General features: G+C 45.5%; 1 protein-coding gene across 2 annotated transcripts in view; it reads left to right on the forward strand.

Annotated features, from left to right (window-relative positions):
- LOC141083071 (receptor-interacting serine/threonine-protein kinase 3-like) overlaps window positions 1-26025 on the forward strand; it is a 240686-nt gene that overhangs the window by 60423 nt on the left and 154238 nt on the right. For both annotated transcript variants that reach the window (XM_073567243.1, XM_073567244.1), the window contains 2 exons: window positions 13564-13894; window positions 14715-14854. In XM_073567243.1, coding sequence (XP_073423344.1) covers window positions 13564-13894; window positions 14715-14854 — 471 coding nt within the window. The remainder of the gene's footprint in view (window positions 1-13563; window positions 13895-14714; window positions 14855-26025) is intronic.

Raw genomic sequence — 26025 nt, forward strand, 5'->3', positions numbered from 1 at the left:
CTGTGATCCTGGGCAAGCAGGGGGGGCCCACTCGTTGTCGACGGCACTGGCACAGGGCCCCTGATAGTACGGTGGTGTGTCTGATGGCGGGTGGGCCGAACCTGCACTTTCATCTGCAGCTTCCTCTTTGTCACCGTGTAAGATGGAACTGTATATGGGAAGGGTAACCTGAGTTTCATCAGGGTCAGATTCAGGTCGTGTAGCGTGCGAGGGGAATGTAGTGGTCTGGGTCAATGTACCAGCAGATTCATCGAGCAGTGGCTGGGCATCAGTGCACTTGTGTCGCCCCCAGGAGTACGGTCGCCACAGTGGCATTACCTTCTTCCTAGGGAGTGTGATGTCATGCTTGGGAGCAACGAAGGATCTCTCTAGCAGGTTAACTGATTGGGCGGTGTTATTCCCACGAGTCATGACCCTCCAAACAGCGTTCATGAAGGCAAAGTGTTTGTTTTACGTGGACAGTATGGTTGCAAAGCTGAACCTTAAAGGAATGTCCAGAAGGGCACCACCAGGAGTGGAGCCTACGGTTAAATTCGACTCCACCTGGGAAACCTCAACCATGCCAGCTACAGAACAGATGCACACATTGCAAGCTTAATTCCGTTAACGAACGAGACTCCGTCATGCCCCGCGGTCCGAGTCCGGCTTACTAGAGGGACACGTGAGGCTCTGGCACATGAGATTGGCAAATAACTGGTGTGTCATGCCCTTACATGTCCGTGGCTGCATGTGCGCTACACTGAAAAGGCCAGTGCTTGTCGCTTACAGGTGCAGATAACCCGCTGAACAACGTTAGTGATGGGGATCACTGATTACAATCATTACCCGCGAACAATGATTTCCCAGTAAGTGCAGGTCAACCGCAGTTCCGGAATTAGGCCTAACCGTCATTCCTGAAAAAATGAAAAACTTACGTGTGCAAACCACAGGTGCTGTAGCTTGCTTAACAGCTCGCCAGCCGTTCTCACGCCCAGTATGGATTACACGTGATTGCACAAAGGTGAGAAAGGGTACCGTATCCCCAGATAACATGTATGGATAGCGTACACATTCAAAATATATGTCTATACATCAGGCGGCAGGCTCAGACGGTGTTAGGCCCAGTATGGATTGCACGTGATTGCACAAAGGTTAGAAAGGGTACCGTTTCCCCGGATAACATGTATGGATAGCGTACACATTCAAAATATATGTCTCAGGAGGCAGGCTCAGACGGTGTTAGGCCCAGTATGGATTGCACGTGATTGCACAAAGGTTAGAAAGGGTACCGTATCCCCGGATAACATGTATGGATAGTGTACACATTCAAAATATATGTCTCAGGAGGCAGGCTCAGACGGTGTTAGGCCCAGTATGGATTGCACGTGATTGCACAAAGGTTAGAAAGGGTACCGTTTCCCCGGATAACATGTATGGATAGCGTACACATTCAAAATATATGTCTCAGGAGGCAGGCTCAGACGGTGTTAGGCCCAGTATGGATTGCACGTGATTGCACAAAGGTTAGAAAGGGTACCGTTTCCCCAGATAACATGTATGGATAGCGTACACATTCAAAATATATGTCTCAGGAGGCAGGCTCAGACGGTGTTAGGCCCAGTATGGATTGCACGTGATTGCACAAAGGTTAGAAAGGGTACCGTATCCCCAGATAACATGTATGGATAGCGTACACATTCAAAATATATGTCTCAGGAGGCAGGCTCAGACGGTGTTAGGCCCAGTATGGATTGCACGTGATTGCACAAAGGTTAGAAAGGGTACCGTATCCCCGGATAACATGTATGGATAGCGTACACATTCAAAATATATGTCTCAGGAGGCAGGCTCAGACGGTGTTAGGCCCAGTATGGATTGCACGTGATTGCACAAAGGTTAGAAAGGGTACCGTATCCCCAGATAACATGTATGGATAGCGTACACATTCAAAATATATGTCTATATATCAGGAGGCAGGCTCAGACGGTGTTAGGCCCAGTATGGATTGCACGTGATTGCACAAAGGTTAGAAAGGGTACCGTTTCCCCGGATAACATGTATGGATAGCGTACACATTCAAAATATATGTCTATACATCAGGAGGCAGGCATAGACGGTGTCAGGCACAGTATGGATTTGACGGCCCAGACTACACAGAGGAGGAGCAGGGAGAGGTAAAGATTGCAAATGCTGGGGCCCTGCCCAAGCAAGGGGGGCCCACTCGTGGGCGTCGGTACTGGCACTGGGCCCATCATAGTACGGCGGTGTGTCTGACGGCGGGTGTGCACCACCACCGTCAGAGACACTTGATTGCATTATGAAGGACCCTGTACCAGTGCCCGCGCCCAAGAGTCGGCCTACCCACCTGTCCAGGGCAACGGCACTCACACGGTGTCGTGCGCTAGGTGGTGACCCCGGCCATGGGGGGGGAGGCAGCACAGTTAGGGAGTTTTAGAAAGTGGCATATGTTGATGTTGGACATTCAGCTGATGCAAAAGGTGAAATAGGTCAAGTCCCAGGAAGAGGTGGACCAAAGCAAGCCATTTTTCTGTCACCCTATGTGTCATCAGAGGAAGGTGGGACAAAATCCTTGGAAACCCATGCGTGGTTCATTTTAATGAAGGTTAGATCATCCACATTTTGGGTTGACAGACGGGTCCTTTTTTCTGTCAGGATTGATCCAGCTGCACTGAAGACTCTTTCCGATAGCACACTTACAGCTGGGCAAGCGAGCTCCTGTAAGGCATATTGTGCCAATTCAGGCCAGGTGTCCAGTTTAGCGGCCCAATAGTCAAAGGGGAATGACCTGTGTGGGAGAACATCGATATGGGAGGAAAAGTACTTTGCAACCATAGTTGACAACTGCTGCCTCCTGTCACTTTCCATCGATGCAGTATTACCAGTTGTGTGAGTGGTACTTGAAAAATCAGTCCACAACATTGTCATGAAACCCCTGTCTCCAAAGCCACTTCTGCTGTGTGCACCACGAACACCTCTGCCAAGCTGCCCCCGGCCCGTACGGCTCGTGTGAGAACCATCACCGCTGCTGTGTGCTGGGAATGCCTCAAGCAACCGATTTACCAGAGTTGCTTGTTTATTAGCCAATATTAGGTCAAGGTTCTCCTGTGGCATGATGTTTTGTAATTTGCCTTTATAGCGTGGATCCAGGATGCTGGCCAACCAGTAGTCGTCATCGTTCATCATTTTGGCAATGCGTGGGTCCCTTTTTAGGATCTGCAAGGCATAATCTGACATGTGGGCCAATGTTCCCGGTGTCAATGATGCACTGCGAGTGCTGGTTGGAGGAGCACTTTCTGGCAAATCCACATCCCTCCAGTCACGCACAAACCCTGTACCAGACCTTGCCACGCCAACATTTTCACTTGCCCCACGAGATGCATCCTCCTCCCCTAAGTAATCATCCCCATCCTCCTCCTCCTCCTCCTCTTCTTCCTCCACCTCGTCCAGGAGAGGTCCCTGAGCAGACAATGGCTGAATGTCAACAAGGATTCCCTCCTCCTCTTCCTCCTCATCAACATTGGCTGCAGACGCCTGCTCCTTAAGGTGCGTCAAAGTTTGCATGAGCAGACGCATAAGTGGGATGCTCATGCTTAGGATGGCGTCGTCTGCGCTTACCAGCCGTGTGCATTCCTCAAAACACTGAAGGACTTTACAGAGGTCTTTCAGCTTCGACCACTGCACACCGGTCAACTCCATGTCTGCTCTCAAAGTGCCTGGCCGTGTATCCTCCCACAAATGCATTATGGCCTGCCTCTGCTCGCACAGCCGCTCCACCATGTGCAGGGTGGAGTTCCACCTTGTTGCAATGTCGATAATGAGGCGGTGGTTGGGAAGGTGGAGCAATCACTGCAGCTTCTGCATACGAACGGAGTGTACAGGCGACCGGCGGATGTGCGCGCACAGTCTTCGCACCTTCTGGAGCAGGGCTGTTAACTCCGGATAATTTTTGAGGAAGCACTGCACCACCAGGTTCAAGGTGTGAGCCAAGCAAGGTATATGGCTGAGTTTTGAAAGGGCTATGGCTGCCACAAAATTACGGCCGTTATCACTAACTACCTTGCCTGCCTCAAGATGTACACTGCCCAGCCATGACTCAGTTTGTCGCTTCAAGTACTCGGCCAGCACCTCGGCGGTGTGTCTGTTGCCCAAACACATCATCTGCAACACAGCCTGCTGACGCTTTCCACTAGCTGCTCGATAGGGGGACACATTGTGTGCAACAGTGGCAGCTGCAGATGGAGTGCTCGTACGACTGCGCTCTGTGAACGAGCTTTCGCTTCTGGAGGAGGAGGAGGAGGGTCGAACGCCTACAGCCAACTGTTTCCTATACCGTGGGCTAGGCAGCACTGTCCCACCACCGCTGTCCCCTGTGGACCCTGCATCCACCACATTAACCCAGTGCGCAGTGATGGACACGTAACGGCCCTGGCCATGCCGACTGGACCATGCATCAGTTGTGAGGTGCACCTTTCCGCTCACTGACTGCTTGAGTGCATGGACAATGCGGTCTTTCACATGATGGTGGAGGGCTGGGATGGCTTTGCGAGAGAAGAAGTGGCGACTGGGTAGGTCATAGCGTGGTACTGCATAGGCCATGAGTTCGCGGAAAGCTGCGCTTTCCACCAACCGAAAGGGCATCATCTCAAACGAGATTAGTTTGGCAATGTGGGTGTTCAAACCCAGTGTACGCGGATGAGAGACTGAGTACTTTCTTGACCTACTCATAGTGTCTGGGAGGGTGAGCTGGACTTGAGAGCTGCATATGGTGGAAGTAGCGGTGGACAGGGCGGACTGAGAGAGGGTTGATGATGGTGATGGAGTTGGTGTTCTTTCTGATGGCCTAGAATCAGTCTTTCGTTGATATAACAGTGGGATTCCCTGACTGCTGTGGCCTTGCAACGACACCTCAACATTTGCTGCTGTGCTAACCGGTGGGCTTACAGTGGGGGAAACAATGTAGCGTTGCTGACTACCTTCGTTGTGATCAGTTGCACATGTGGCACTTGAGGTTTGGTGTTGTGTCCACACTTGCAAGTGCATGCTGGTTAAATGTCTAAGCATGCAACAGGTATTCAAATTTTTCAGATTTTTCCCTCGGCTAAAGGTCTTTGCGCACTTCTTATAGATAACCTTGGCCTGATCATGAGGATTTTGTTCAAAAAAGTGCCACACTGCACTCTTCCTACTTTGGCAGACATTTTGCGGCCTAGCACTCTGTGATCTTTTGACCCTCTGGACAAGCTGTCCAGCAACTCTTTTGATGTTTGGAACCTGTCTTTGGAGTGCTCCGGGCCTGCCAGATAACAGCTGTTGCGATGTCGATGTCTGCTGTGGATGCTCCTCATCTGAGCTATTGGAAGCAGCACCCTCTTCCCCCAATGGATGCCAATCTGGGTCAACAACTGGGTCATCCATCACCTCCTCTTCTATGTCATGTGCACCTTCCTCTGTGTCACCGTGTATGGTGGTATAGTGTGCGGGAAGGGGCACCTGAGTCTCATCAGGGTCAGAATCTGGCTCTGTACACTGCGAGGACAATGTAGTGCTCTGAGTGAATGTACCAGCAGAATCATCCATCAGCGGCTGTGCATCAGTGCACTCCATGTCAGATTCATCTTGGCCTGGGTAATTCACCATTTCACTTGATAATCCAGGCATGGTATGTGAAAACAGCTCCATGGAGTAATCAGTAGTATGGCCTGCGTCATCCTTCAATCTTGGTTGGGGTGAAGGACACAAGGAAAGGTGTGGTTCATGAACATGAGCCTCCAATGATGACTCAGTGCTTTTACTTTTTACAACTGAAGAAGAGGAGGCGATAGAGCTGGAGGCTGAGTCAGCAATGTAAGACAAAACTTTTTCCTGATGCTCTGGCTTTAAAAGCGGTTTGCCAACTCCTAGAAAACTAAGCGTTCGAGGCCTTATGTAGCCAGACGATGACGCAGGCTCAACACCTCCTGCATTCGGTCCTATTTTGCTCTTGCCACTACCATCAGATCCACCACCAACACCATCATTACCAGCTGCCAACCCCCGCCCAATTCCACGGCCTCTTCCACCAGCCTTCCTCATTTTTGGTAGAAATGTAGACAAAATCCAACAAACTATATAGTAATGTAAAACAAGGTACAAGGTGTCTATAGGACAGGGGAGATTTTGAATTTCTGCAGACACTTGTGGACACTGGACACTTTTGGATTGTGTGAGGCCCACTGATATCTGAGCGCTATGTGACAGGCTCGATGGCACAGCTGTGACCAAAGTGACTAGAGGATAAGGGAGATTTTGAATTTCTGCACACACTTTTGGACACTGGAAACTTTTGGATTGTGTGAGGCCCAATGAATATCTGAGCGCTATGTGACAGGCTCGATGGCACAGCTGTGACCAAAGTGACTAGAGGATAAGGGAGATTTTGAATCTCTGCACACACTTTTGGACACTGGACACTTTTGGATTGTGTGAGGCCCAATGAATATCTGAGCGCTATGTGACAGGCTCGATGGCACAGCTGTGACCAAAGTGACTAGAGGATAAGGGAGATTTTGAATCTCTGCACACACTTTTGGACACTGGACACTTTTGGATTGTGTGAGGCCCAATGAATATCTGAGCGCTATGTGACAGGCTCGATGGCACAGCTGTGACCAAAGTGACTAGAGGATAAGGGAGATTTTGAATCTCTGCACACACTTTTGGACACTGGACACTTTTGGATTGTGTGAGGCCCAATGAATATCTGAGCGCTATGTGACAGGCTCGATGGCACAGCTGTGACCAAAGTGACTAGAGGATAAGGGAGATTTTGAATCTCTGCACACACTTTTGGACACTGGACACTTTTGGATTGTGTGAGGCCCAATGAATATCTGAGCGCTATGTGACAGGCTCGATGGCACAGCTGTGACCAAAGTGACTAGAGGATAAGGGAGATTTTGAATCTCTGCACACACTTTTGGACACTGGACACTTTTGGATTGTGTGAGGCCCAATGAATATCTGAGCGCTATGTGACAGGCTCGATGGCACAGCTGTGACCAAAGTGACTAGAGGATAAGGGAGATTTTGAATCTCTGCACACACTTTTGGACACTGGACACTTTTGGATTGTGTGAGGCCCAATGAATATCTGAGCGCTATGTGACAGGCTCGATGGCACAGCTGTGACCAAAGTGACTAGAGGATAAGGGAGATTTTGAATCTCTGCACACAGTTTTGGACACTGGACACTTTTGGATTGTGTGAGGCCCAATGAATATCTGAGCGCTATGTGACAGGCTCGATGGCACAGCTGTGACCAAAGTGACTAGAGGAAAAGGGAGATTTTGAATCTCTGCACACACTTTTGGACACTGGACACTTTTGGATTGTGTGATGCCCAATGAATATCTGAGCACTATGTGACAGGCTCGATGGCACAGCTGTGACCAAAGTGACTAGAAGATAAGGGATATTTTGAATCTCTGCACACACTTTTGGACACTGGACACTTTTGGATTGTGTGAGGCCCAATGAATATCTGAGCGCTATGTGACAGGCTCGATGGCACAGCTGTGACCAAAGTGACTAGAGGATAAGGGAGATTTTGAATCTCTGCACACACTTTTGGACACTGGACACTTTTGGATTGTGTGAGGCCCAATGAATATCTGAGCGCTATGTGACAGGCTCGATGGCACAGCTGTGACCAAAGTGACTAGAGGATAAGGGAGATTTTGAATCTCTGCACACACTTTTGGACACTGGACACTTTTGGATTGTGTGAGGCCCAATGAATATCTGAGCGCTATGTGACAGGCTCGATGGCACAGCTGTGACCAAAGTGACTAGAGGATAAGGGAGATTTTGAATCTCTGCAGACACTTGTGGACACTGGACACTTTTGGATTGTGTGAGGCCCACTGATATCTGAGCGCTATGTCACAGGCTCGATGGCACAGCTGTGACAAAAGTGACTAGAGGATAAGGGAGATTGGATTGCTTTTAAAAAAGCAGTTTGCAGAGCAGTGGGTAAACAGCAATGCCAGCCTGTCAGGAAGCCTTAAAAGGCAGCCCAACAACCAACACCACTGATACATCACAATATAGCCTCCCCTTGCACTGCACACATAGTGACTGGTGTGTTGTGCAGGCCAAATTGCTAGCAGCAGAAGCAGTTTTTTTTTCTTCTCAGCAGGACAAAAAAAAAAAATTGGGATTGCTTTTAAAAAAGCAGTTTGCGGAGCAGTGGGTAAACAGCAATGCAGGAATGTCAGGAAGCCTTAGAAGGCAGCCCAACAACCAACACCACTGATACACCACTATATAGCCTCCCCTTGCACTGCACACACAGTGACTGGTGTGTTGTGCAGGCCAAATCGCTAGCAGCAGAAGCAGTTTTTTTGTCTTCTTCCCTGCCTAACGCTCTCCCTACAGAATCAGCAGCAACCTCTCCCTATACTGAGATCGGCAGAAGTAAGATGGCGGTCGGCGTGCACGCCCTTTTATACCCCCTGTGACGCCCACCAAAGCAAGCCAAACACTTGCATGCCCTTCTGAAAGATGGTGGTGACCCCTGCCTATGTCATCACGTTGCCCACAGTGTCCGTGGATCCTGATTGGCTGAAAAAGAGCGCAAAACAAACTTTTGAAACGCGACTTTGGCGCGTAAGTCGCCGACCTCGTGGCCGACCTCATCCTAGGGTCGGGTTTCGTTTCATGAAACCCGACTTTGCCAAAAGTCGGTGACTTTTGAAATTTTTCGACCCGTTTCGCTCAACTCTAGTCCTGACACACACTGGAATCAGTGTGGGAGCGAGGAGGAGAGGTGAGTATTGTGGTTTGTTTTTTATACTGTCATATGTTAAAGTTTGGGCACCCCTATTAATGTTAACCTTTTTTCTTTATAACAATTTTGGTTTTTGCAACAGCTATTTCAGTTTCATATATCTAATAACTGATGGACTCAGTTATATTTCTGGATTCAAATGAGGTTTATTGTACTAACAAAAAATGTGCAATCTGCATTTAAACAAAATTTGACCGGTGCAAAAGTATGGGCACCCTTATCATTTTCTTGATTTGAACACTCCTAACTACTTTTTACTGACTTCCTGAAGCACTAAATAGGTTTTGTAACCTCATTGAGCTTTGAACTTCATAGCCAGGTGTATCAAATCATGAGAAAAGGTATTTAAGGTGGCCACTTGCAAGTAGTTCTCCTATTTGATTATCCTATGAAGAGTGGCATCATGGGCTCCTCAAAACAACTCTCAAATGATCTGAAAACAAAGATTATTCAACATAGCTTTTCAGGGGAAGGATACAAAAAGTTGTCTCAGAGATTTAACCTGTCAGTTTCCACTGTGAGGAACATAGTAAGGAAATGGAAGAACACAGGTACAGTTCTTTTTAAGCCCAGAAGTGGCAGGCCAAGAAAAATATCAGAAAGACAGAGAAGAAGAATGGTGAGAACAGTCAAGGACAATCCACAGACCACCTCCAAAGACCTGCAGCATCATCTTGCTGCAGATGGTGTCACTGTGCATCAGTCAACAATACAGCGCACTTTGCACAAGGAGAAGCTGTATGGGAGAGTGATGCGAAAGAAGCCGTTTCTGCAAGCACGCCACAAACAGAGTCGCCTGAGGTATGCAAAAGCACATTTGGACAAGCCAGTTACATTTTGGAAGAAGGTCCTGTGGACTGATGAAACAAAGATTGAGTTGTTTGGTCATACAGAAAGGCGTTATGCATGGAGGCTAAAAAACACAGCATTCCAAGAAAAACACTTGCTACCCACAGTAAAATTTGGTGGAGGTTCCATCATGCTTTGGGGCTGTGTGGCCAATGCCGGCACCGGGAATCATGTTAAAGTTGAGGGTCGCATGGATTCAACTCAGTATCAGCAGATTCTTGACAATAATGTGCAAGAATCAGTGACGAAGTTGAAGTTACGCAGGGGATGGATATTTCAGCAAGACAATGATCCAAAACACCGCTCCAAATCTACTCAGGCATTCATGCAGAGGAACAATTACAATGTCCTAGAATGGCCATCCCAGTCCCCAGACCTGAATATCATTGAACATCTGTGGGATGATTTGAAGCGGGCTGTCCATGCTCGGCGACCATCAAACTTAACTGAACTGGAATTGTTTTGGAAACAGGAATGGTCACAAATACCTTCATCCAGGATCCAGGAACTCATTAATAGCTACAGGAAGCGACTAAAGGCTGTTATTTTTGCAAAAGGAGGATCTACAAAATATTAATGTCACTTTTATGTTGAGGTGCCCATACTTTTGCACCGGTCAAATTTTGTTTAAATGCAGATTGCACATTTTCTGTTAGTACAATAAACCTCATTTGAATCCAGAAAAATAACTGAGTCCATCAGTTATTAGATATATGAAACTGAAATAGCTGATGCAAAAACCACAATTGTTATAAAGAAAAAAGGTTAACATTAATAGGGGTGCCCAAACTTTAACATATGACTGTATATCTCTATATCTATCTATCTATCTATCTATCTCTCTATCTATCCATCTATTCATAGATCTATTTACCCCATATCTATCTATCTATCTATCTATCTATCTATCTATCTATCTATCTATCTATCTATCTCTATATCTACTGTATCTATCTATCTATCTATCCATTATCTATCTATCTTCTATCTATCTATTTATCTATCCATAGATCTATCTATTTATCCTCTATCTATCTATCTATCTATCTATCTCTATATCTATCTATATTTATCTATATCTGGGCAGCATGGTGGCTTAGGCCTCTTTCACACATCCGGTTTTGGTCATCCGGCACGATGCGGCGAAATTTTTAATAACCGGATCCAGCACCGGATCCGGTTTTGTCCCATAAGCTTTCATGGTCGCCGCATCGTGCCGGATGGTTATGCGTCGTGTCCGGTTGTTGCCGGACACGGCATAAATTAGCCGTCCGGCATCTGCAAAAAACGTTCCCTGCAACTTTTTTTGTCAGCGCCGTACCGGCTTTTTCCACAGCGCATGCCCGGACTCTGTGAATGTTAACCCCACAAGTGCCCGGCGAGAGAGAGATCTCTCTGTGTCACCCGGACACTTGTGAGAGATCTCTCTCGCCGGGCACTTGTGGGGTTAACACTCACAGTGTCTGGGTGAGAGAGAGAGATCTCTCTGTGGGGTTAACCCCACAAGTGCCCGGCAAGAGAGAGAGATTCTCTCGCCTGGACACTAAGTGTTAACCCCCCATGTCTCTCTCTCTCCACCCCCCTCTCCCTTCCCCTCTCCTCCCCTCTCCTATCCTCTCCTCTCCTCCCCTCCCCTTCAGCAGCTGTCTCTCATCGGCTGCCTCTGTCCACCTCGTCTTGCGGCTCCTTTAAATAATGTCGGAGCCGTATCAGACGCCGCATACTCATCCGGTGTCACGGCTGCAGGCCGGATCCGGCGGCCCGGCTTTTCGCCGCACGCCGCCGGACCCCACACACCGGATGTGTGAAAGTAGCCTTAGTGGTTAGCGCTGCAGCCTTGCAGCGCTGGGGTCTTGGGTTCGAATCCCACCAAGGACAACATCTGCAAGGAGTTTGTATGTTCTCCCCTTGTTTGCGTGGGTTTCCTCCTGGTACCCCGGTTTCCTCCCACACTCTAAAGACATACTGATAGGGAATTTAGATTGTGAGCCCCATCGGGGACAGTGAAAATGTGTGAAAACTGTAAAGCGCTGCGGAATATGTTAGCGCTATATAAAAATAAAGATTATTATTATTATTTATTATTATATATAGCATTATACCCTATGAGGGGGGCAGCATTATACCCTATGAGGGGGGGGCAGCATTATACCGTATGAGGGGCAGCATTATACCCTATGAGGGGGGCAGTGTTATACCCTATGAGGAGGCAGCATTATACCATACGAGCAGCATTATACCCTATGTGGGGGAGCATTATACCCTATGAGGAGGGCAGCATTATACCCTATGAGGGGGCAGCATTATACCATACGAGGGGAGCAGCATTATACCCTATGTGGGGGTGCATTATACCCTATGAGGGGGCAGCATTATACCCTATGAGGGGGGCAGCATTATACCCTATGAGGTGGACTGCATTATACCCTATGAGGGGGCAGCGTTATACCCTATGAGGGGGCAGCATTATACCCTATGAGGGGGGCAGCATTATACCCTATGAGGGGGCAGCATTATACCCTATGAGGGGGCAGCATTATACCCTATGAGGGGGCAGCATTATACCCTATGAGGGGGGCAGCATTATACCCTATGAGGGGGCAGCGTTATACCCTATGAGGGGGCAGCATTATACCCTAAGAGGGGGCAGCATTATACCCTATGTGGGGGGGCAGCGTTATACCCTATGAGGGGGCAGCATTATACCCTAAGAGGGGGCAGCATTGTATTCTATGGAGGGTTACATTATATTCTATGAGGGGGCTGCATTATATTCTATGAGGGGGCTACATTATACTATATGAGTGGGCTGCTTTATATTCTATGAGGGGGCTGCCCCAACTCCTGCAACATAATTAAGACATGTACTACCTTATATTATACCCGGATATTAGCGTGTTTTACCGCACAATTGGTGGTCTTGTATTTATTTCTATGTAGCTACATAGTGGGCCCCGAGAATGATTTTCTCTGGTGGGCCCAAGGTGTTCCAGTCTGACGCTGACCATGACCCCTCGTACGTTAACTATTTACACTGAGAAACTATCAGCTATCCAGTCCATACTAAATGCCCCCATCTAGTGGCCTAGGAAGAGTACTTTGCATACCCTTGTCATCACGCAAATTGATTATCTACACATGAAAATAATGTACATCTGTACAATATCTTAAGGATCAATGCACACAGTCATTTACGAGGCAGCAAAAAAAAAAAAATATATATAGTAATATATATATATACAGTATATATATATATATATATATGCATTATATACACTCTACACCGGGACATGCTTAAGGGGTCAGAACGGCTACTGTGACCCCCTTACACTGACATCAGCTTCTGGCCGTTATTGGAAAGTGGAGTGTATTACAGTTCAGGGACCCAGCAGGTCTGTACCTCACAATGCAATAGAGCTGAATTTGCATTATCGGACACATATTCAGCTGAAATGAGTGCTGGATGGCCTCTCTTCCATTTTGCCCCTGGACAGCAGTGTAAGTCTTGAGATGACAATTCCTTTGAGTATCCGATCATTCACTGGTGATTCTCAAACAAATAGTAATAGGAATTGGGAAAAAAAAGCAGAGAACTAAGTTAATGTAAAAAACAATCTATAGACATGTTGGTATATGACCCCTTGCTTAAGGGATTAAGGGATGGCTATTTGGCTCAGGTCAATAGCTATGTCAGCCCCTTCCTCTGTTTCTGCATCAGCTGTAATGGAGAAGGAGGCATGCACAGCTACTGAACTGAGCTACAAAGCTCCAATTATGTGCATTACTACTCACAGACAGGGGTTGGATGGTGGGGCAGTGATCATAATGAAAGTATAATTGTACATTTCCAATATGTATTACTATATGCACTATTTGCTTTTATCCAGGTCCAATTGGAATAAACTTATAAAGGATCTAAATAGGGAACAATGCATAATGCAGAAGGCGAGCAGCAACCCTCACATACTCCAACTTATTGGTGTGTATGGGAATCCTGAAGATGATCTTCCTGAATATGGACTGGTCATGAAGTACATGCCTAATGGCCCTTTACTGTCGCTCTTTGACAAAATCCCTGAAGTCCCCTGGGCCTTGAGGTTTCAAATTTTTCACCAGGTGGCTCTGGGTATGAACTGCCTCCACAGCCTTGACCCACCAATCATCCATCGAGACCTGAAACCGAGCAATGTACTGTTGGACAAGCACTTAGATGTACAGGTAATTAAAGTCATTACTCAACTACAAAGCATTATTTGATTGGCATAGAAAAATATGTATTAGCCAAATAAATGCCTCTGAACTGGAAATACTGATATAGGTAACCTACTAGAAAATTGCTGAGCATACACCTCAAATGCTTGGTTTTTTAGCTTAAAATACATAATAAAATTTGCAAAGGTTTGGGAAAATGGATAGACTTTACATACTCTCAGTTAACAAATCTCCTGAGAAGCCTCTTGTGCTCTGCCGGAAAAGGAGGTGGTTGTGTAGACAAAAACTCAATTATATAATAAGGATAGATGTATAGAGACCAATATGAAACATACAGAAAATCAAGAGAAGCAAATAACAAAGCAATAACAGTAAACTTGCACATCTGTGGTAGGGCCTCATTGTCTGGACACAGGTGGACACGAGAGTGTAGATAATATACAGTTTGAGTCAGACTCCACTGAATCATTGTGACATTCCCTTTTGAAGCCACTTTCTAAAAAGTTGGATAGACCTTAACAGTAGATCTTGAGATCATCGTTTTGAAATGTCTTTGTCCAAGAACTGCCTATGCTCTGTGCTACTCCTTAGTATCACTTGTATCAAAAGGCTTAATCAGTGTTCAAAATAAGATTTTTAAAGTGGTATAAAAATTGTACCATATAATTGTTCCTTTTCAACATATCTATTCTCAAAAAATAATGGCATATTGTTTTGATATGTCTCTCTTGATGATCGGTGAAGGTCTGTATATGGGATCCTTACTAACCATGGTGCCAAATATTTTCTGTATGATACAGCTTGAAAATGTATCTTTTTTCATAAGATCACAGATTTTGGATTGTCCAAGACTGTTGGGGTTACTAGTTCTTCAACTCCATCATTTGCTGGAACTTGGTCATACATGGCACCAGAAGCTCTGAATGACATCAACTATCGTCCAGCTCAATCGTATGATGTTTACAGGTGAGAGATCGATGATTTTCCGACTGTTAAACAACACATCCTTTCAATCTTTGCTTCTTTATATTAAACTTACACATTTGGCATCATTAAGAGGTGCTTACAAAAACTGAAAACTTGACTTGGCATTAGAATGTCTCCTTATAGTCTTTTGCTTGTACATTTACATGGTTAGGGTCAAAGATTTTTCATTTTTCGAGACAAGAATAATAATTCTTACCATTATACTCTCTCCAGTGGTTTTGCATTTTTTTCTCACTGGGTCATAAGCATTTATGTCAAATCTTTCACAAAATATGTCAATAGATATTGCGACGACCCTTTCATTGGGTTTTTTAGAAAGACAAATGCAGTGCATTAAAAAATTATTCATACCCAGTAAAGTTTTCCACATTTTTTCACATTATATCCATAAGCTTAAATGCATTTTATTGTGATTTTATGTGATAACAACATAAAGTACCCAGTATGCGTGAAGTATGGTTCTTTAGTTATTTTCTTAAAATCGTAATGAGCATTTGATTTCAGCTTCTTGTAGTCTGATGCCTCCAGAAGTCACATAATTAGTAAGTTGAGTCCACCTGTGTGTAATTTATCCTCAGTGTAACTACAGCTATTCTGTGAACACCTCAGATATTTGTTTGAGAACATTATGGATCAAACAGCATCATGAAAACCAAGGAGCACAACAGACATGTCAGGTATAAAGTTGCAGGGTTAGTATACAGTTGTGCTCAAAAGTTTACATACCCTGGCAGAATTTTTGATTTCTTGGCCTTCTTTCAGAGAATATGAATAACGCCAAAACTTTTTCTCAACTCAAGGCTAGTGGTTGAGTGAAGCCATGTATTGTCAAACTATTGTGTTTTCTATTTTTAAATCATAATGACAACCCAAAACAACCAAATGACCCTGATTGAAAGTTCACATACCCCATTTCTTAATACCATGTATTGCCTCCTCTAACATCAATGACAGCTTGAATTCCTTTGTGATAGTTGTGAATAAGGTTCTTTATTTTCTCAGATGGTAAAGCTGCCCACTCTTCTTCGCAAAAAGCCTTCAGTTCCTGTAAAAACCTGGAATATCTAGCATGAACTGCGTGCTTGATATCTCCCCAGAGTGGCTCAATGATATTGAGATCATGAGCCTGAGGTGGCCAATCCAGAACCTTCACTTTGTTCTGCTGTAGCCAATGACAGATCGACTTGGAACATCCAAATACATCCCATATGCAGCTTCCGGGCAGATGAGTGCAAATTTGCCTCTAGTATTTGCTGGTAACATGCAGCATTCATCTTTCCTTCAACATTGACCAAGTTTCCTGTGCCTTTGTAGCTCACACATCCCAAAAATATCAGCGATACACCTGATATTTTGGTGTTCCTTTCATCTTAGGCCTTCTTGACCTCTCTCCAAATGTAACATTTATGTAAGTTCAATTTTGTTCTCATCACTCTAAATTACCTTGTTACAGAAGTTTTGAGGCTTGTCTCTATGCTGTTTTGCGTACTGTAGGCGAGATACTTTGTGGCATTTGCGCAGTAATGGCTTTCTCCTGGCGACTCGACCATGCAGCCCATTTTTCTTCAAGTGCCCTCCTTTTTGTGCATCTTAAAACAGCCACACAGCTAGTTTTCAGAGAGTCCTGTATTTCAGCTGATATTATTTGTGGGTTTTTCTTTGCATCCAAACAATTTTCCTGGCAGTCGTAGATAACATTTTTGTTGGTCTACCTTACCGTTGTTTTGTTTTTACAGAGCCCCTGATTTTCTATTTGTTAATCAGCTTGAACACTGCTGACTGGCATTATCAATTCTTTGGAAATCTTTTTGTATCCCTTTCCTGTTTTATACAGTTCAACTACCTTTTTCTGTAGATCTGTTGTCAATTCTTTTGCTTTTCCCATGACTTACAATCCAGAAATGTCAGTGGCTGCATGAAAGATGCAAGAATCTGTCTGGATCCCAGAAACTCACTCAGCTTTTATGTGTACACACTGATTACAAAACAAACAGGTCACAGGTGAGGATTTTACCTTTAGTAGCCATTCAAACCCATTTGTGTTAACTTCTGTTCATGTTATCAGGCCAAAATCACCAGGGTATGTGAACTTTTGTTCATGTTATCAGGCCAAAATCACCAGAGTATGTAAACTTTTGATCAGGGTCATTTGGAGGTTTTGGGTTGTCATTATGATTTAAAAAGAAAAAACACAGTAGTTTGACAATAAATGGCTTCATCCAACTACTAACCATGAGTGGAGGAAAAGCTTTGGTGCTATCATTCATATTCTCTCAATAAAGGCCAAGAAAGCAAAAATTCTTCAGGGGTATGTATACTTTTGAGCACAACTGTATATATAAAAAAAGTCGAAGCTCTGAACATCTCCAGAGCACTGTTGAATCCACCGTCAAAAAATAAAAATCGTTTGTCGCAACAGCAAACCGTCCACCTAAACTAGCATTCCTAGGATGAACACTAATAAGAGAAGCAGTCAAGAGGCCCATGGTTACTCTGGAGGAGCTGCAGAGATCCCTAGTTCAGGTGGATGAATCTATCCACAGGACAACTATAAGGCCACGTTCAGTATTTAGTCAGTACTTTAAGCTAGTATTTGTGTACGGAGGTGAAGAGGGAGAAGAGCACAAAAGGGGTTACCTCTCCTGCTCCATGTCCGGAACCACCTAGCCAGACAACAGGGTTGCCGGGGGGAAGACTTTCTGACCTGGACCGTCTAGACCATGTGATTGTGTGGGGGCAGTGACCGGAAAGAAGGGGCAGTGGACAGGAAACTGTGTGGCATCAGGGTGCGAAAGCAGAGCGCGCGGGACAGAGAACAGGCTGCTACACCAAGCTCCCATAGAGACAGAATTCCCTGTCTGAGGACTGAGACTGAAGGACAAGGCGTTGTGAGCACCATGTGTGAGTATGTGGACTCGGTAGCCTCCGTGACCAGAGGAGACTTTCCCCCTGATAGTACAGAGACGAATGTAAGGGGGTGAAGCACCAAAGGAGCCGAGGGGGAGTTGCCTTCTCAGCTCCGTGCCCGGAACCATTGAGCAGGGCGTTACTGAAGCCAGGTACAGGAAGTGGGCAGGACTGGGAGCTGGAAAACTGTGCGGGCTTTCTGCAGAGCAGCGCAGAGACCAGTGGAGAGAGGACGCTGACACCAGAGGAGGAAATGGTTACAGCCGCAGCAGTCAGAGAGACCGCGGACACAGGCAGTGGGCAGTGAGTACGAAAAGCCTGTCACTGCACTGCCAGGAAGGCTGCTGATTCCCCTCCTTTATGAGACTTTGCCTGACAAAGAGACTGCATACCTCAACCAGACGCTTCCCTGCAGAGAGACCGGGTTATGTGCTAAGATGCTCCCCTGTGACCAAGGGGCATTCAGTGATGGGACAGTGACTTGCAAAGAGAGACTGTGTAAGGCAGTGCTCTGATCTCGGTGGGAGAACACAGCTGTCGTGTAAGAGAGAAGGACTTGGAGCACAGGGGGATATCGTCAGCCTCATACCCCTTTGGCTCCTGCGTTAACCCCTCATACTCCAACTGGACTTCATTAAGGACTCCAGAGACAGAGGACAGCAAGCACCGCTGGTGCCTCGGTGCCAACATTGGACAAGAGTGAACTCTCCAAGTAAGACCACTGAAGACTGATAACTTTTCTACTGTTTGAACCCCGGTATATGTCTCTCTGCTGTTGATATAATCTGTTCATATCATATCCATTTTCATACTGTCTGTTTTACCAGTATTATCCCCTGTAAATATACCTCCCCTTTTACTGTTGGTCTGTGTTAGTAGCGGATTAATCAGCGTAACATCCAGAGTCAGCAACACAGAATGTAGATTTATTCATATCCAGGTTGAACAGCTTACAGCATGAAATGTGATCAGTCTGGTATCTGCTGTGGCTTGCAGCATGTGAGCATTACAACAACAAGGGAAGAGAAGGAGGGTGCATCCTGTCTATTTTTTTTTTTGTCACTGAACTTTGCTAACAATCTCACAATATGCACAATATATAAAACAGTACAGTAGTAGTTGTTGCAATACATACAGATCAATATGCATTATTCCAACACCCCCACTCAACAACTACTTATCCTCTTAGTCCCAGTGTGGTTCTCAATTCTTGGAATCTGGCTCGTGGCAATGGCTTTGGTGAGTTTCCAAGTTTGAAGTTGATGAAGTGATTTGATTTCCTCATTAGCAGCATTGATCCACTTTGTTCTTTCATGGACAGGTAGTTCTTGCATTTCATCCCATGACTGCGGCTCTGATGCAGGTAGTGTCTTGACTATATAGGATAGACGTTTAGCTGGTACGCCTCTGTTTGATCTTGAAGATCTCCTGATTTCAGATTCACCTGATTTTTCTGTTGTTCCTTCAGTGGTTGAAGAATCCAGCCAGACCTCTACATCCTTCTTGTTATTGTCTTGTAATTGTGACTTCAGCTGGACTACTGGCGTGATGTCACAAAACTTGGGGGACACAAAGTTCTCATCAATCACTACATCTCTACTTATTGTGACCTTGTTTGTTTCTGGGTGTAGAATCCTTTAACCTTTCTGGGTTTCACTGTAGCATACCAGGATCCCTTCCTTAGTGTGAGATTCCCACTTAGTTCGCCTTTGGGAACCTGTACAAGCGCTTTACTTCCAAATATTCTTATATGATGTAGTTTTGGCTTTCTGCTGTTCCATTGCTCAAACGGAGTTTTCTCTGTAGCTTTACCTGGTAGTCTGTTCTAAAGATAGCAAGCTGTCATGATTGCTTCACCCCAATATGCTGTGGGCAGATTTGCATCAAACAACATACTTCTTCCACTTTCACAGAGTGTTCGGTTCCTTCTTCCCGCGACACCATTTTGCTCAGGATTGTACGGTACAGTGGTCTGAAATAGGATTCCATTTTTCTTTAAAATGCTCTGTGTCTCATTGTGTATTCAGTCCCATTATCTGCACGTAGAATCTTTGGCATTCTCCCAAATTTACTCTATACCTCAGCTAGATATACTTCAAGTTTCTCTGGAACTTCTTTCTTGCTGTGAAGCAGATGGACAACTGTATATCTTGAATGATCATCAATAAATGTGAGAAAATATCTCTTCTTCCCAGGAGTCATAGAATCATAGAATCATAGAATCGTAGAGTTGGAAGGGACCTCCTGGGCCATCTGGTCCAACCCCCTGCTCAAAGCAGGATTCGCTAAATCATCCCAGTTAGATGTCTGTCCAGCCTCTGTTTGAAGACTTCCATTGAAGGAGAACTCACCACTTCTCGTGGCAGCCTGTTCCACTCATTGATCACTCTAACTGTCAAAAAGTTTTTTCTAATATCTAATCTGTGTCTCCTCCCATTCAGTTTCATCCCATTGCTTCTAGTCTTTCCTTGTGCAAATGAGAATAAAGTTGATCCTTCTACAATGTGACAGCCCTTTAGATATTTGTAGACAGCTATTAAGTCTCCTCTCAGTCTTCTCTTTTGCAAACTAAACATTCCCAAATCCTGCAACCTTTCCTCATAAGACAGGGTTTGCAGACCGGTCACCATTCTGGTCGCTCTTTTCTGAACTTGCTCCAGTTTGTTGATGTCTTTTTTAAAATGTGGTGCCCAAAATTGGACACAATATTCTAGATGAGGTCTGACCAAAGAGGAGTAGAGGGAAATTATTACTTCACGTGATCTAGACTGTATGCTTCTGTTAATACATCCTAGAATTGCATTTGCCTTTTTTGCTGCTGCATCACACTGTTGACTCATATTCAGTCTGTGATCTATTAGTATACCCAAGTCTTTTTCACATGTGCTGTCACTTAGCCCTATTCCTCCCATTCTATATATGCTTTTTTCATTTTTATTGCCCAGATGTAGTACTTTGCATTTCTCCCTGTTAAAAACCATTCTGTTAGTTGCTGCCCACTTCTCCAGTTTATTTAAATCTTTTTGAATCCTCTCTCTCTCTTCTCTAGTATTAGCTATCCCTCCTAGCTTTGTGTCATCAGCAAATTTAATCAGTTTACCCTCAATTCCTTCATCTAAATCGTTGATAAAGATGTTGAACAATACAGGGCCCAGGACAGAGCCCTGTGGTACCCCACTTGAGACATTCTTCCAACTGGATGTGCAGCCATTTACGACCACTCTTTGGGTCCGATCACTAAGCCAGTTATGAATCCACCTAACAGTTGCCTTGTCCATTCCATACTTAGTCATTTTTTCAATAAGGATTGTATGAGAGACTTTGTCAAATGCTTTGCTGAAGTCAAGATATACTATATCTACAGCATTTCCTTGATCCACCCAATCAGTAATACCATCATAGAAGGAAATTAAATTAGTCTGACATGACTTATTAGTTACAAACCCATGCTGACTCTGTTTAATCACTTCATTCTTATCCAGGTATTGACATACATGTTGTTTAATAATTTGTTCAAAGATCTTTCCTGGTATAGAAGTCAGACTCACCGGCCTATAGTTGCCTGGGTCCACCTTCTTCCCCTTTTTGAAGATAGGAACAACATTTGCTCTTCTCCAGTCTTCTGGCACTTCTCCTGTTCTCCAAGAATTTTCAAAGATTATGGAGAGGGGTTCAAAAATTTCTTCTGCTATCTCCTTCAGTACTCTGGGGTGTAATTCATCTGGACCTGGAGACTTGAATACATTTAGGTTAGCTAAGTGTTTCCTCACTATCTTTCTGTTTATAGATATCCTGTATTCTTCTATTCCCTTAATAGGACAGTGAATAACAGTTGATGTTACATTTCCTTTCTGAGAGAAAACAGATGCAAAATAGGAATTTAAAAGTTCAGCCTTCTCAGCATCCTGTCTTACCATTTCATCATTTTCATCCTGTAAAAATCCTATAGCATCTTTGACTTTTCTTTTACTTTTGACATATCCCCAAAATCCTTTATTATTGCTTTTGACATTTCTTGCAAGCCTCAATTCATTTTCAGCTTTAGATAATCTGATTTGTGCCTTGCAGGTTCTGCAGACAGCATTATATTCTTCTTTAGATATGCCTCCTTCTTTCCATTTTATAAACATTTTTTGCTTCCTTTTTAGCATGTGCTTAAGTTCTGTGTTCATCCATCCTGGTTTCCTTAAATGCTTCCTATTCTTCCCTCTTTTCGGAATTGTTAACAACTGTGCTTTGAGAATTTCATTTTTCAAGATTTCCCATCCTTCCTGGACATTTTTGTCTTTAAGGATATCCAGCCATTGGATCCCTCCAATTCTCTTTCTGAATCCCTTAAAATCTGCCTTTCTGAAATCTAACCTTGACGTCTGAGTCTTCACAGGTCTTCCGCCTCTAGTTATCCAAAATTCTAAAATAGCATGGTCGCTACCTCCTAGGGTCCCAGCCACTTTTACCTCCTCAACCATTTCCTCCCTGTTTATAAGGATTAGATCCAAGGTAGCAGTTCCCCTTGTTTTCTCCTTTACCTTTTGGAAGATAAAGTTGTCAGCAAGAGAGGATAAGAATTTCCTTGACCTGTTAGTTTTGCCTGAGAGAGATTCCCAACAAATGTCTGGATAGTTGAAGTCTCCCATGACAACTATGTCATAGTTTTTGGAGAACTTGGCCATTTGATGCATAAAGAGTTCATCCATATCTTCAGCTTGCACAGGCGGCCTGTAGTAAATGCCTACAATGGTGTCCTTTCCATTGTTCTGTCCTTGTATTCTTACCCAAACAGTTTCCACAGAACTCCCAGTCTCTGAAGCTTCAATCTCTGTGCAGATATACGCGTTTCTAACATACAATGCGACACCCCCTCCTCGTTTATCAAGTCTGTTTCTTGCAAATAAGTTGTATCCTTCTAGTCGTGTATTGTCCCACCAAGTTTCAGTGATTCCAATGACATCATATTTCTTTTCCTGTGTTAGTAGTTCCAATTCTCCTTGTTTGTTGCCCATGCTTTGTGCATTAGTATAGAAACATTTTAGTTTGTGATTGGTTTCTCTTTCTCCAATATTTTTTTTTATTAGATTCTTTCGTCTTTGTTCTTCCTTTCCACTTCTAATAGCAGAGTTCTCAGTAGCATTTGTCAGAGTGCTCATTGGGCCACAGACATCTGTATGTATTAAATCTAGTGTCTGTTCTGTTCTTGTAGTACTTCTCTAAGGAAAAGCTTTTCTAGACATTTTCCCTTTGATGCAGCTAGTACATTTCATTATCTGGTTACATAGATCAATTGTAATGTCCTCAGCTAGTTGCCTTTGAACTAACTTCCTTATTGCTTCTGGGTCTCTGTGTGCTAGGCGCCTATGCCATACATGAATGCAGTTATTGTGCCTTTCTTCTTGAGCAGTGTACACACACTCTTTGCATTTAAGCTGTGTGGTGTAATGACTACTGTGTCCGCTATAGGGCGCTGTGTGGATGTCCCAAGAGAGAGGATGAGTGGCAGAATACTGAGTAGCCGTTGTGTATCTCAAAGTGGGTGGCTTTGAGATGAAGGCTTGGTTATGTGCTGATCAGCAGAGCTGATCTTTCATGCCTATGTGTTAGGGAGAAGCCTTCAGGCAGCTGGAGAGATGGGCGGGTTCTAGCTGCCTACAAATCCACCCAGGGGTGTGTCTGATAACACCTATAGTAAAAGGCTATGTGAGTATGTGAAGGACCTGTGATGAGGTCATAGCCATATGACCCGGTGGGCGCGGCTATGGACCAAATATGGTGGCCAGGGTAGGTCACATGGGTAAATGCTGGGACCTGATTGGTCCAGTTTGGAAGGTCCCGTGAGGAGAAGGATCTCCTCACTAACAGCCTGTGTGTGGCTGGGTGTAATACCTGCCAGCGTCTGAGAGTCCCAGAGGAGAGAGTGGATGTCTGCAGCGTGGAGCAACAGCCATGAGAGAACCCTGACATTGGTGAGATAATGATGAGGCTGAAGAGCCTGAGTATGGACATTGAGTAACCTGTGTGTGACCACAGGCTTAACCAGAGTGAAGCTATAATGGACGCTATGCTGTAATGCTGTATGTTGCTTCTGTGGTTTATGATGACAAATAAACCTCATGGACTGTTGTGGCTTATGAAAACCTGAGCTGGATCTGATTGTGTGGCTGCCAAGCGAGTGTCCCCCAACCTTGAATGACAGCGCTACCTCACAATTGGTGGAGAAGGCTATGGGCAGTGGTGTAGCCTTGTTGCTGGGAGCAACGGATAAGGACTGCAAAATTCGGTGGCAAAGAGCAACGCTGAGCCAGGAGGGCTGACGGTTGTGGAAGCCGTGTGATGTGCTGCTGACCGGCCACATGTGAGCAGAGCCTGTGATGGCCTGCAAGTGGGGAAGCCACTGTCCGGCTGTGGGTCTGGAAACCGTGGGGTGGCCTAGTGAGTAAGGCACTGTCCGGATCGGTGAGCCCAGTGCGGCCGCTTCCCCAGGAGAAAGAGACTGGTAATTGCTAGTGTGCCTCTGCGGAGAAGAGGTACCCAAGGACCTGTGTGGGCAACACAGGAGAAACGGACTGGTGTTCGTGTGGTACTGACCTGGGTCAGTGAGGAAGACAGTGGTCCTGGAGGGTTCAGTGAGGAAAGGTCCTGGAAGGTCAGCCCTGGGAGCAGAGTCGGATCCCAGGAGCATGTGGTGTGACCTTGGACCTGGTAAGGCGTGAGTGTTGGGCAGTCTCAGGCGGAGACGGATGTCCTGAAGAGCACCCGCCGAGCCCCTGGACCCGGTGAGGCCGGTGTGTGGGGAGACCCTGGGAGTAGGGTCGCTCCCTGAATCACACTCGGTGCGCCCTGTGTGTTGGACGGTCTCAGGTGGAGACAGGAGCGTCCGGAATAGCACACAGTCAGGACACGTGAGTTTTTGAGTTTTTTGTGGTGTGTTTTTTTCTTCTTTTTTCTCGACTCAGCCTGCGGTAGCTCAGTGGGAGTCAAGAAGTTGACAAGCAGCTTGATGTGGCTCAATGGGGTCACGAAGGTGACAAGCGGCTTCCGGTGGATCGGCGGGTCCACGAAGACGGCGCAGCAGGAGCTGCAGTGACTCCAGCCACTGTGTGTGTGAACAGCAGCTGGTGGTGCCGGTGATCGGTGACAGCAGGAGCTGTGGTGGTGCCAGCAAGGACTTGTCTGGTATCGTAAGAGACATAAACTGTGTGGTGTGAACTGTGGTCTGAGAAGATTGGTATAACCGACATGGGGAGATGCCGAAAGGGGGTGGAGTCCCAAAAGGGGGTGGTGACCCAAATCGGGTTGGTAGCCCAAAAAGTGGTGGAGTCCCAAATTGGGGTGGTAACCAAAAAAGAAGTGGAGTCCCAAAAGGGGGTGGAGTCCCAAATTGGGGTGGTAACCCAAAAAGGGGTGGTGTCTCAGAAGGAGGAGGTAACCCAAATTGGGGTGGTGGTCCAGAAAGGGGCCGAGTGTGAAAAAATGGCAGCACTGGTTGGCTCAGTGGGTATGTCTGGGAAACTGCACTGTTCATGTATGTCATTTCCAGAATGTGGGATATTCTTTCCGAGTGATGAATGGCCGCAAGTGTGTACTGTGATGCTGCACCAGGAAGGAATCTCGGGACGGTTGGTCTCAAAGAGTCAGGTGACTCTGGTAGGAACTCCTCTCACTTTCTGTCTGACCGAGAAAATGGTCCAGGTTCGCTGTGCACATGGGGTCACAGTGAACTTTGCGGTAGGCAGAATAATGTTTGAGGTGCTCAAAGGCAGTGAGTGCCAAGGGGGCAGTATACCATCAGACTTAGTGTATGCCTTGGAGTGGGGTCGGGACTTTGTCAGGTTTGATGATATATGCCATGAGGGTGGAGACATTCCTACTGTTGGACTAGCCAATACGAAGACGCTGACGCCTCCTAACGTGGACAGGCCAGACGTAGGGGCAACCAGAGAAATAATTGCATCAGATGAATTTACTGACCTGATGTCACCTGAAGGGTACCACAGTGTGAATGAGAATAGTGTGGTAAACAAAAAGAGCGGAGCTGACACACGGATTGAGAGTGTCTTGGGGGTTCACCGTATGATGTGGTGTGACTGTGACGTGTTGTTGCCAGTAGCCACCACTAGGACAGAATCTAGTGCTGTGCTGACTGAAACTTGTGACAAAACTGATGCTGACCTGGTGGATAAGACGGTGGAAGTAGTCACATGATTTGTGAGTAACTGAAGGGATGACTTAATCTCTGGGGGTGACTG

This window comes from Dendrobates tinctorius, unplaced genomic scaffold, assembly GCF_039654945.1.
Source record: "Dendrobates tinctorius isolate UK_male_01 unplaced genomic scaffold, ASM3965494v1 ptg000019l, whole genome shotgun sequence".
NCBI classification, from domain to species: Eukaryota; Metazoa; Chordata; class Amphibia; order Anura; family Dendrobatidae; genus Dendrobates; species Dendrobates tinctorius.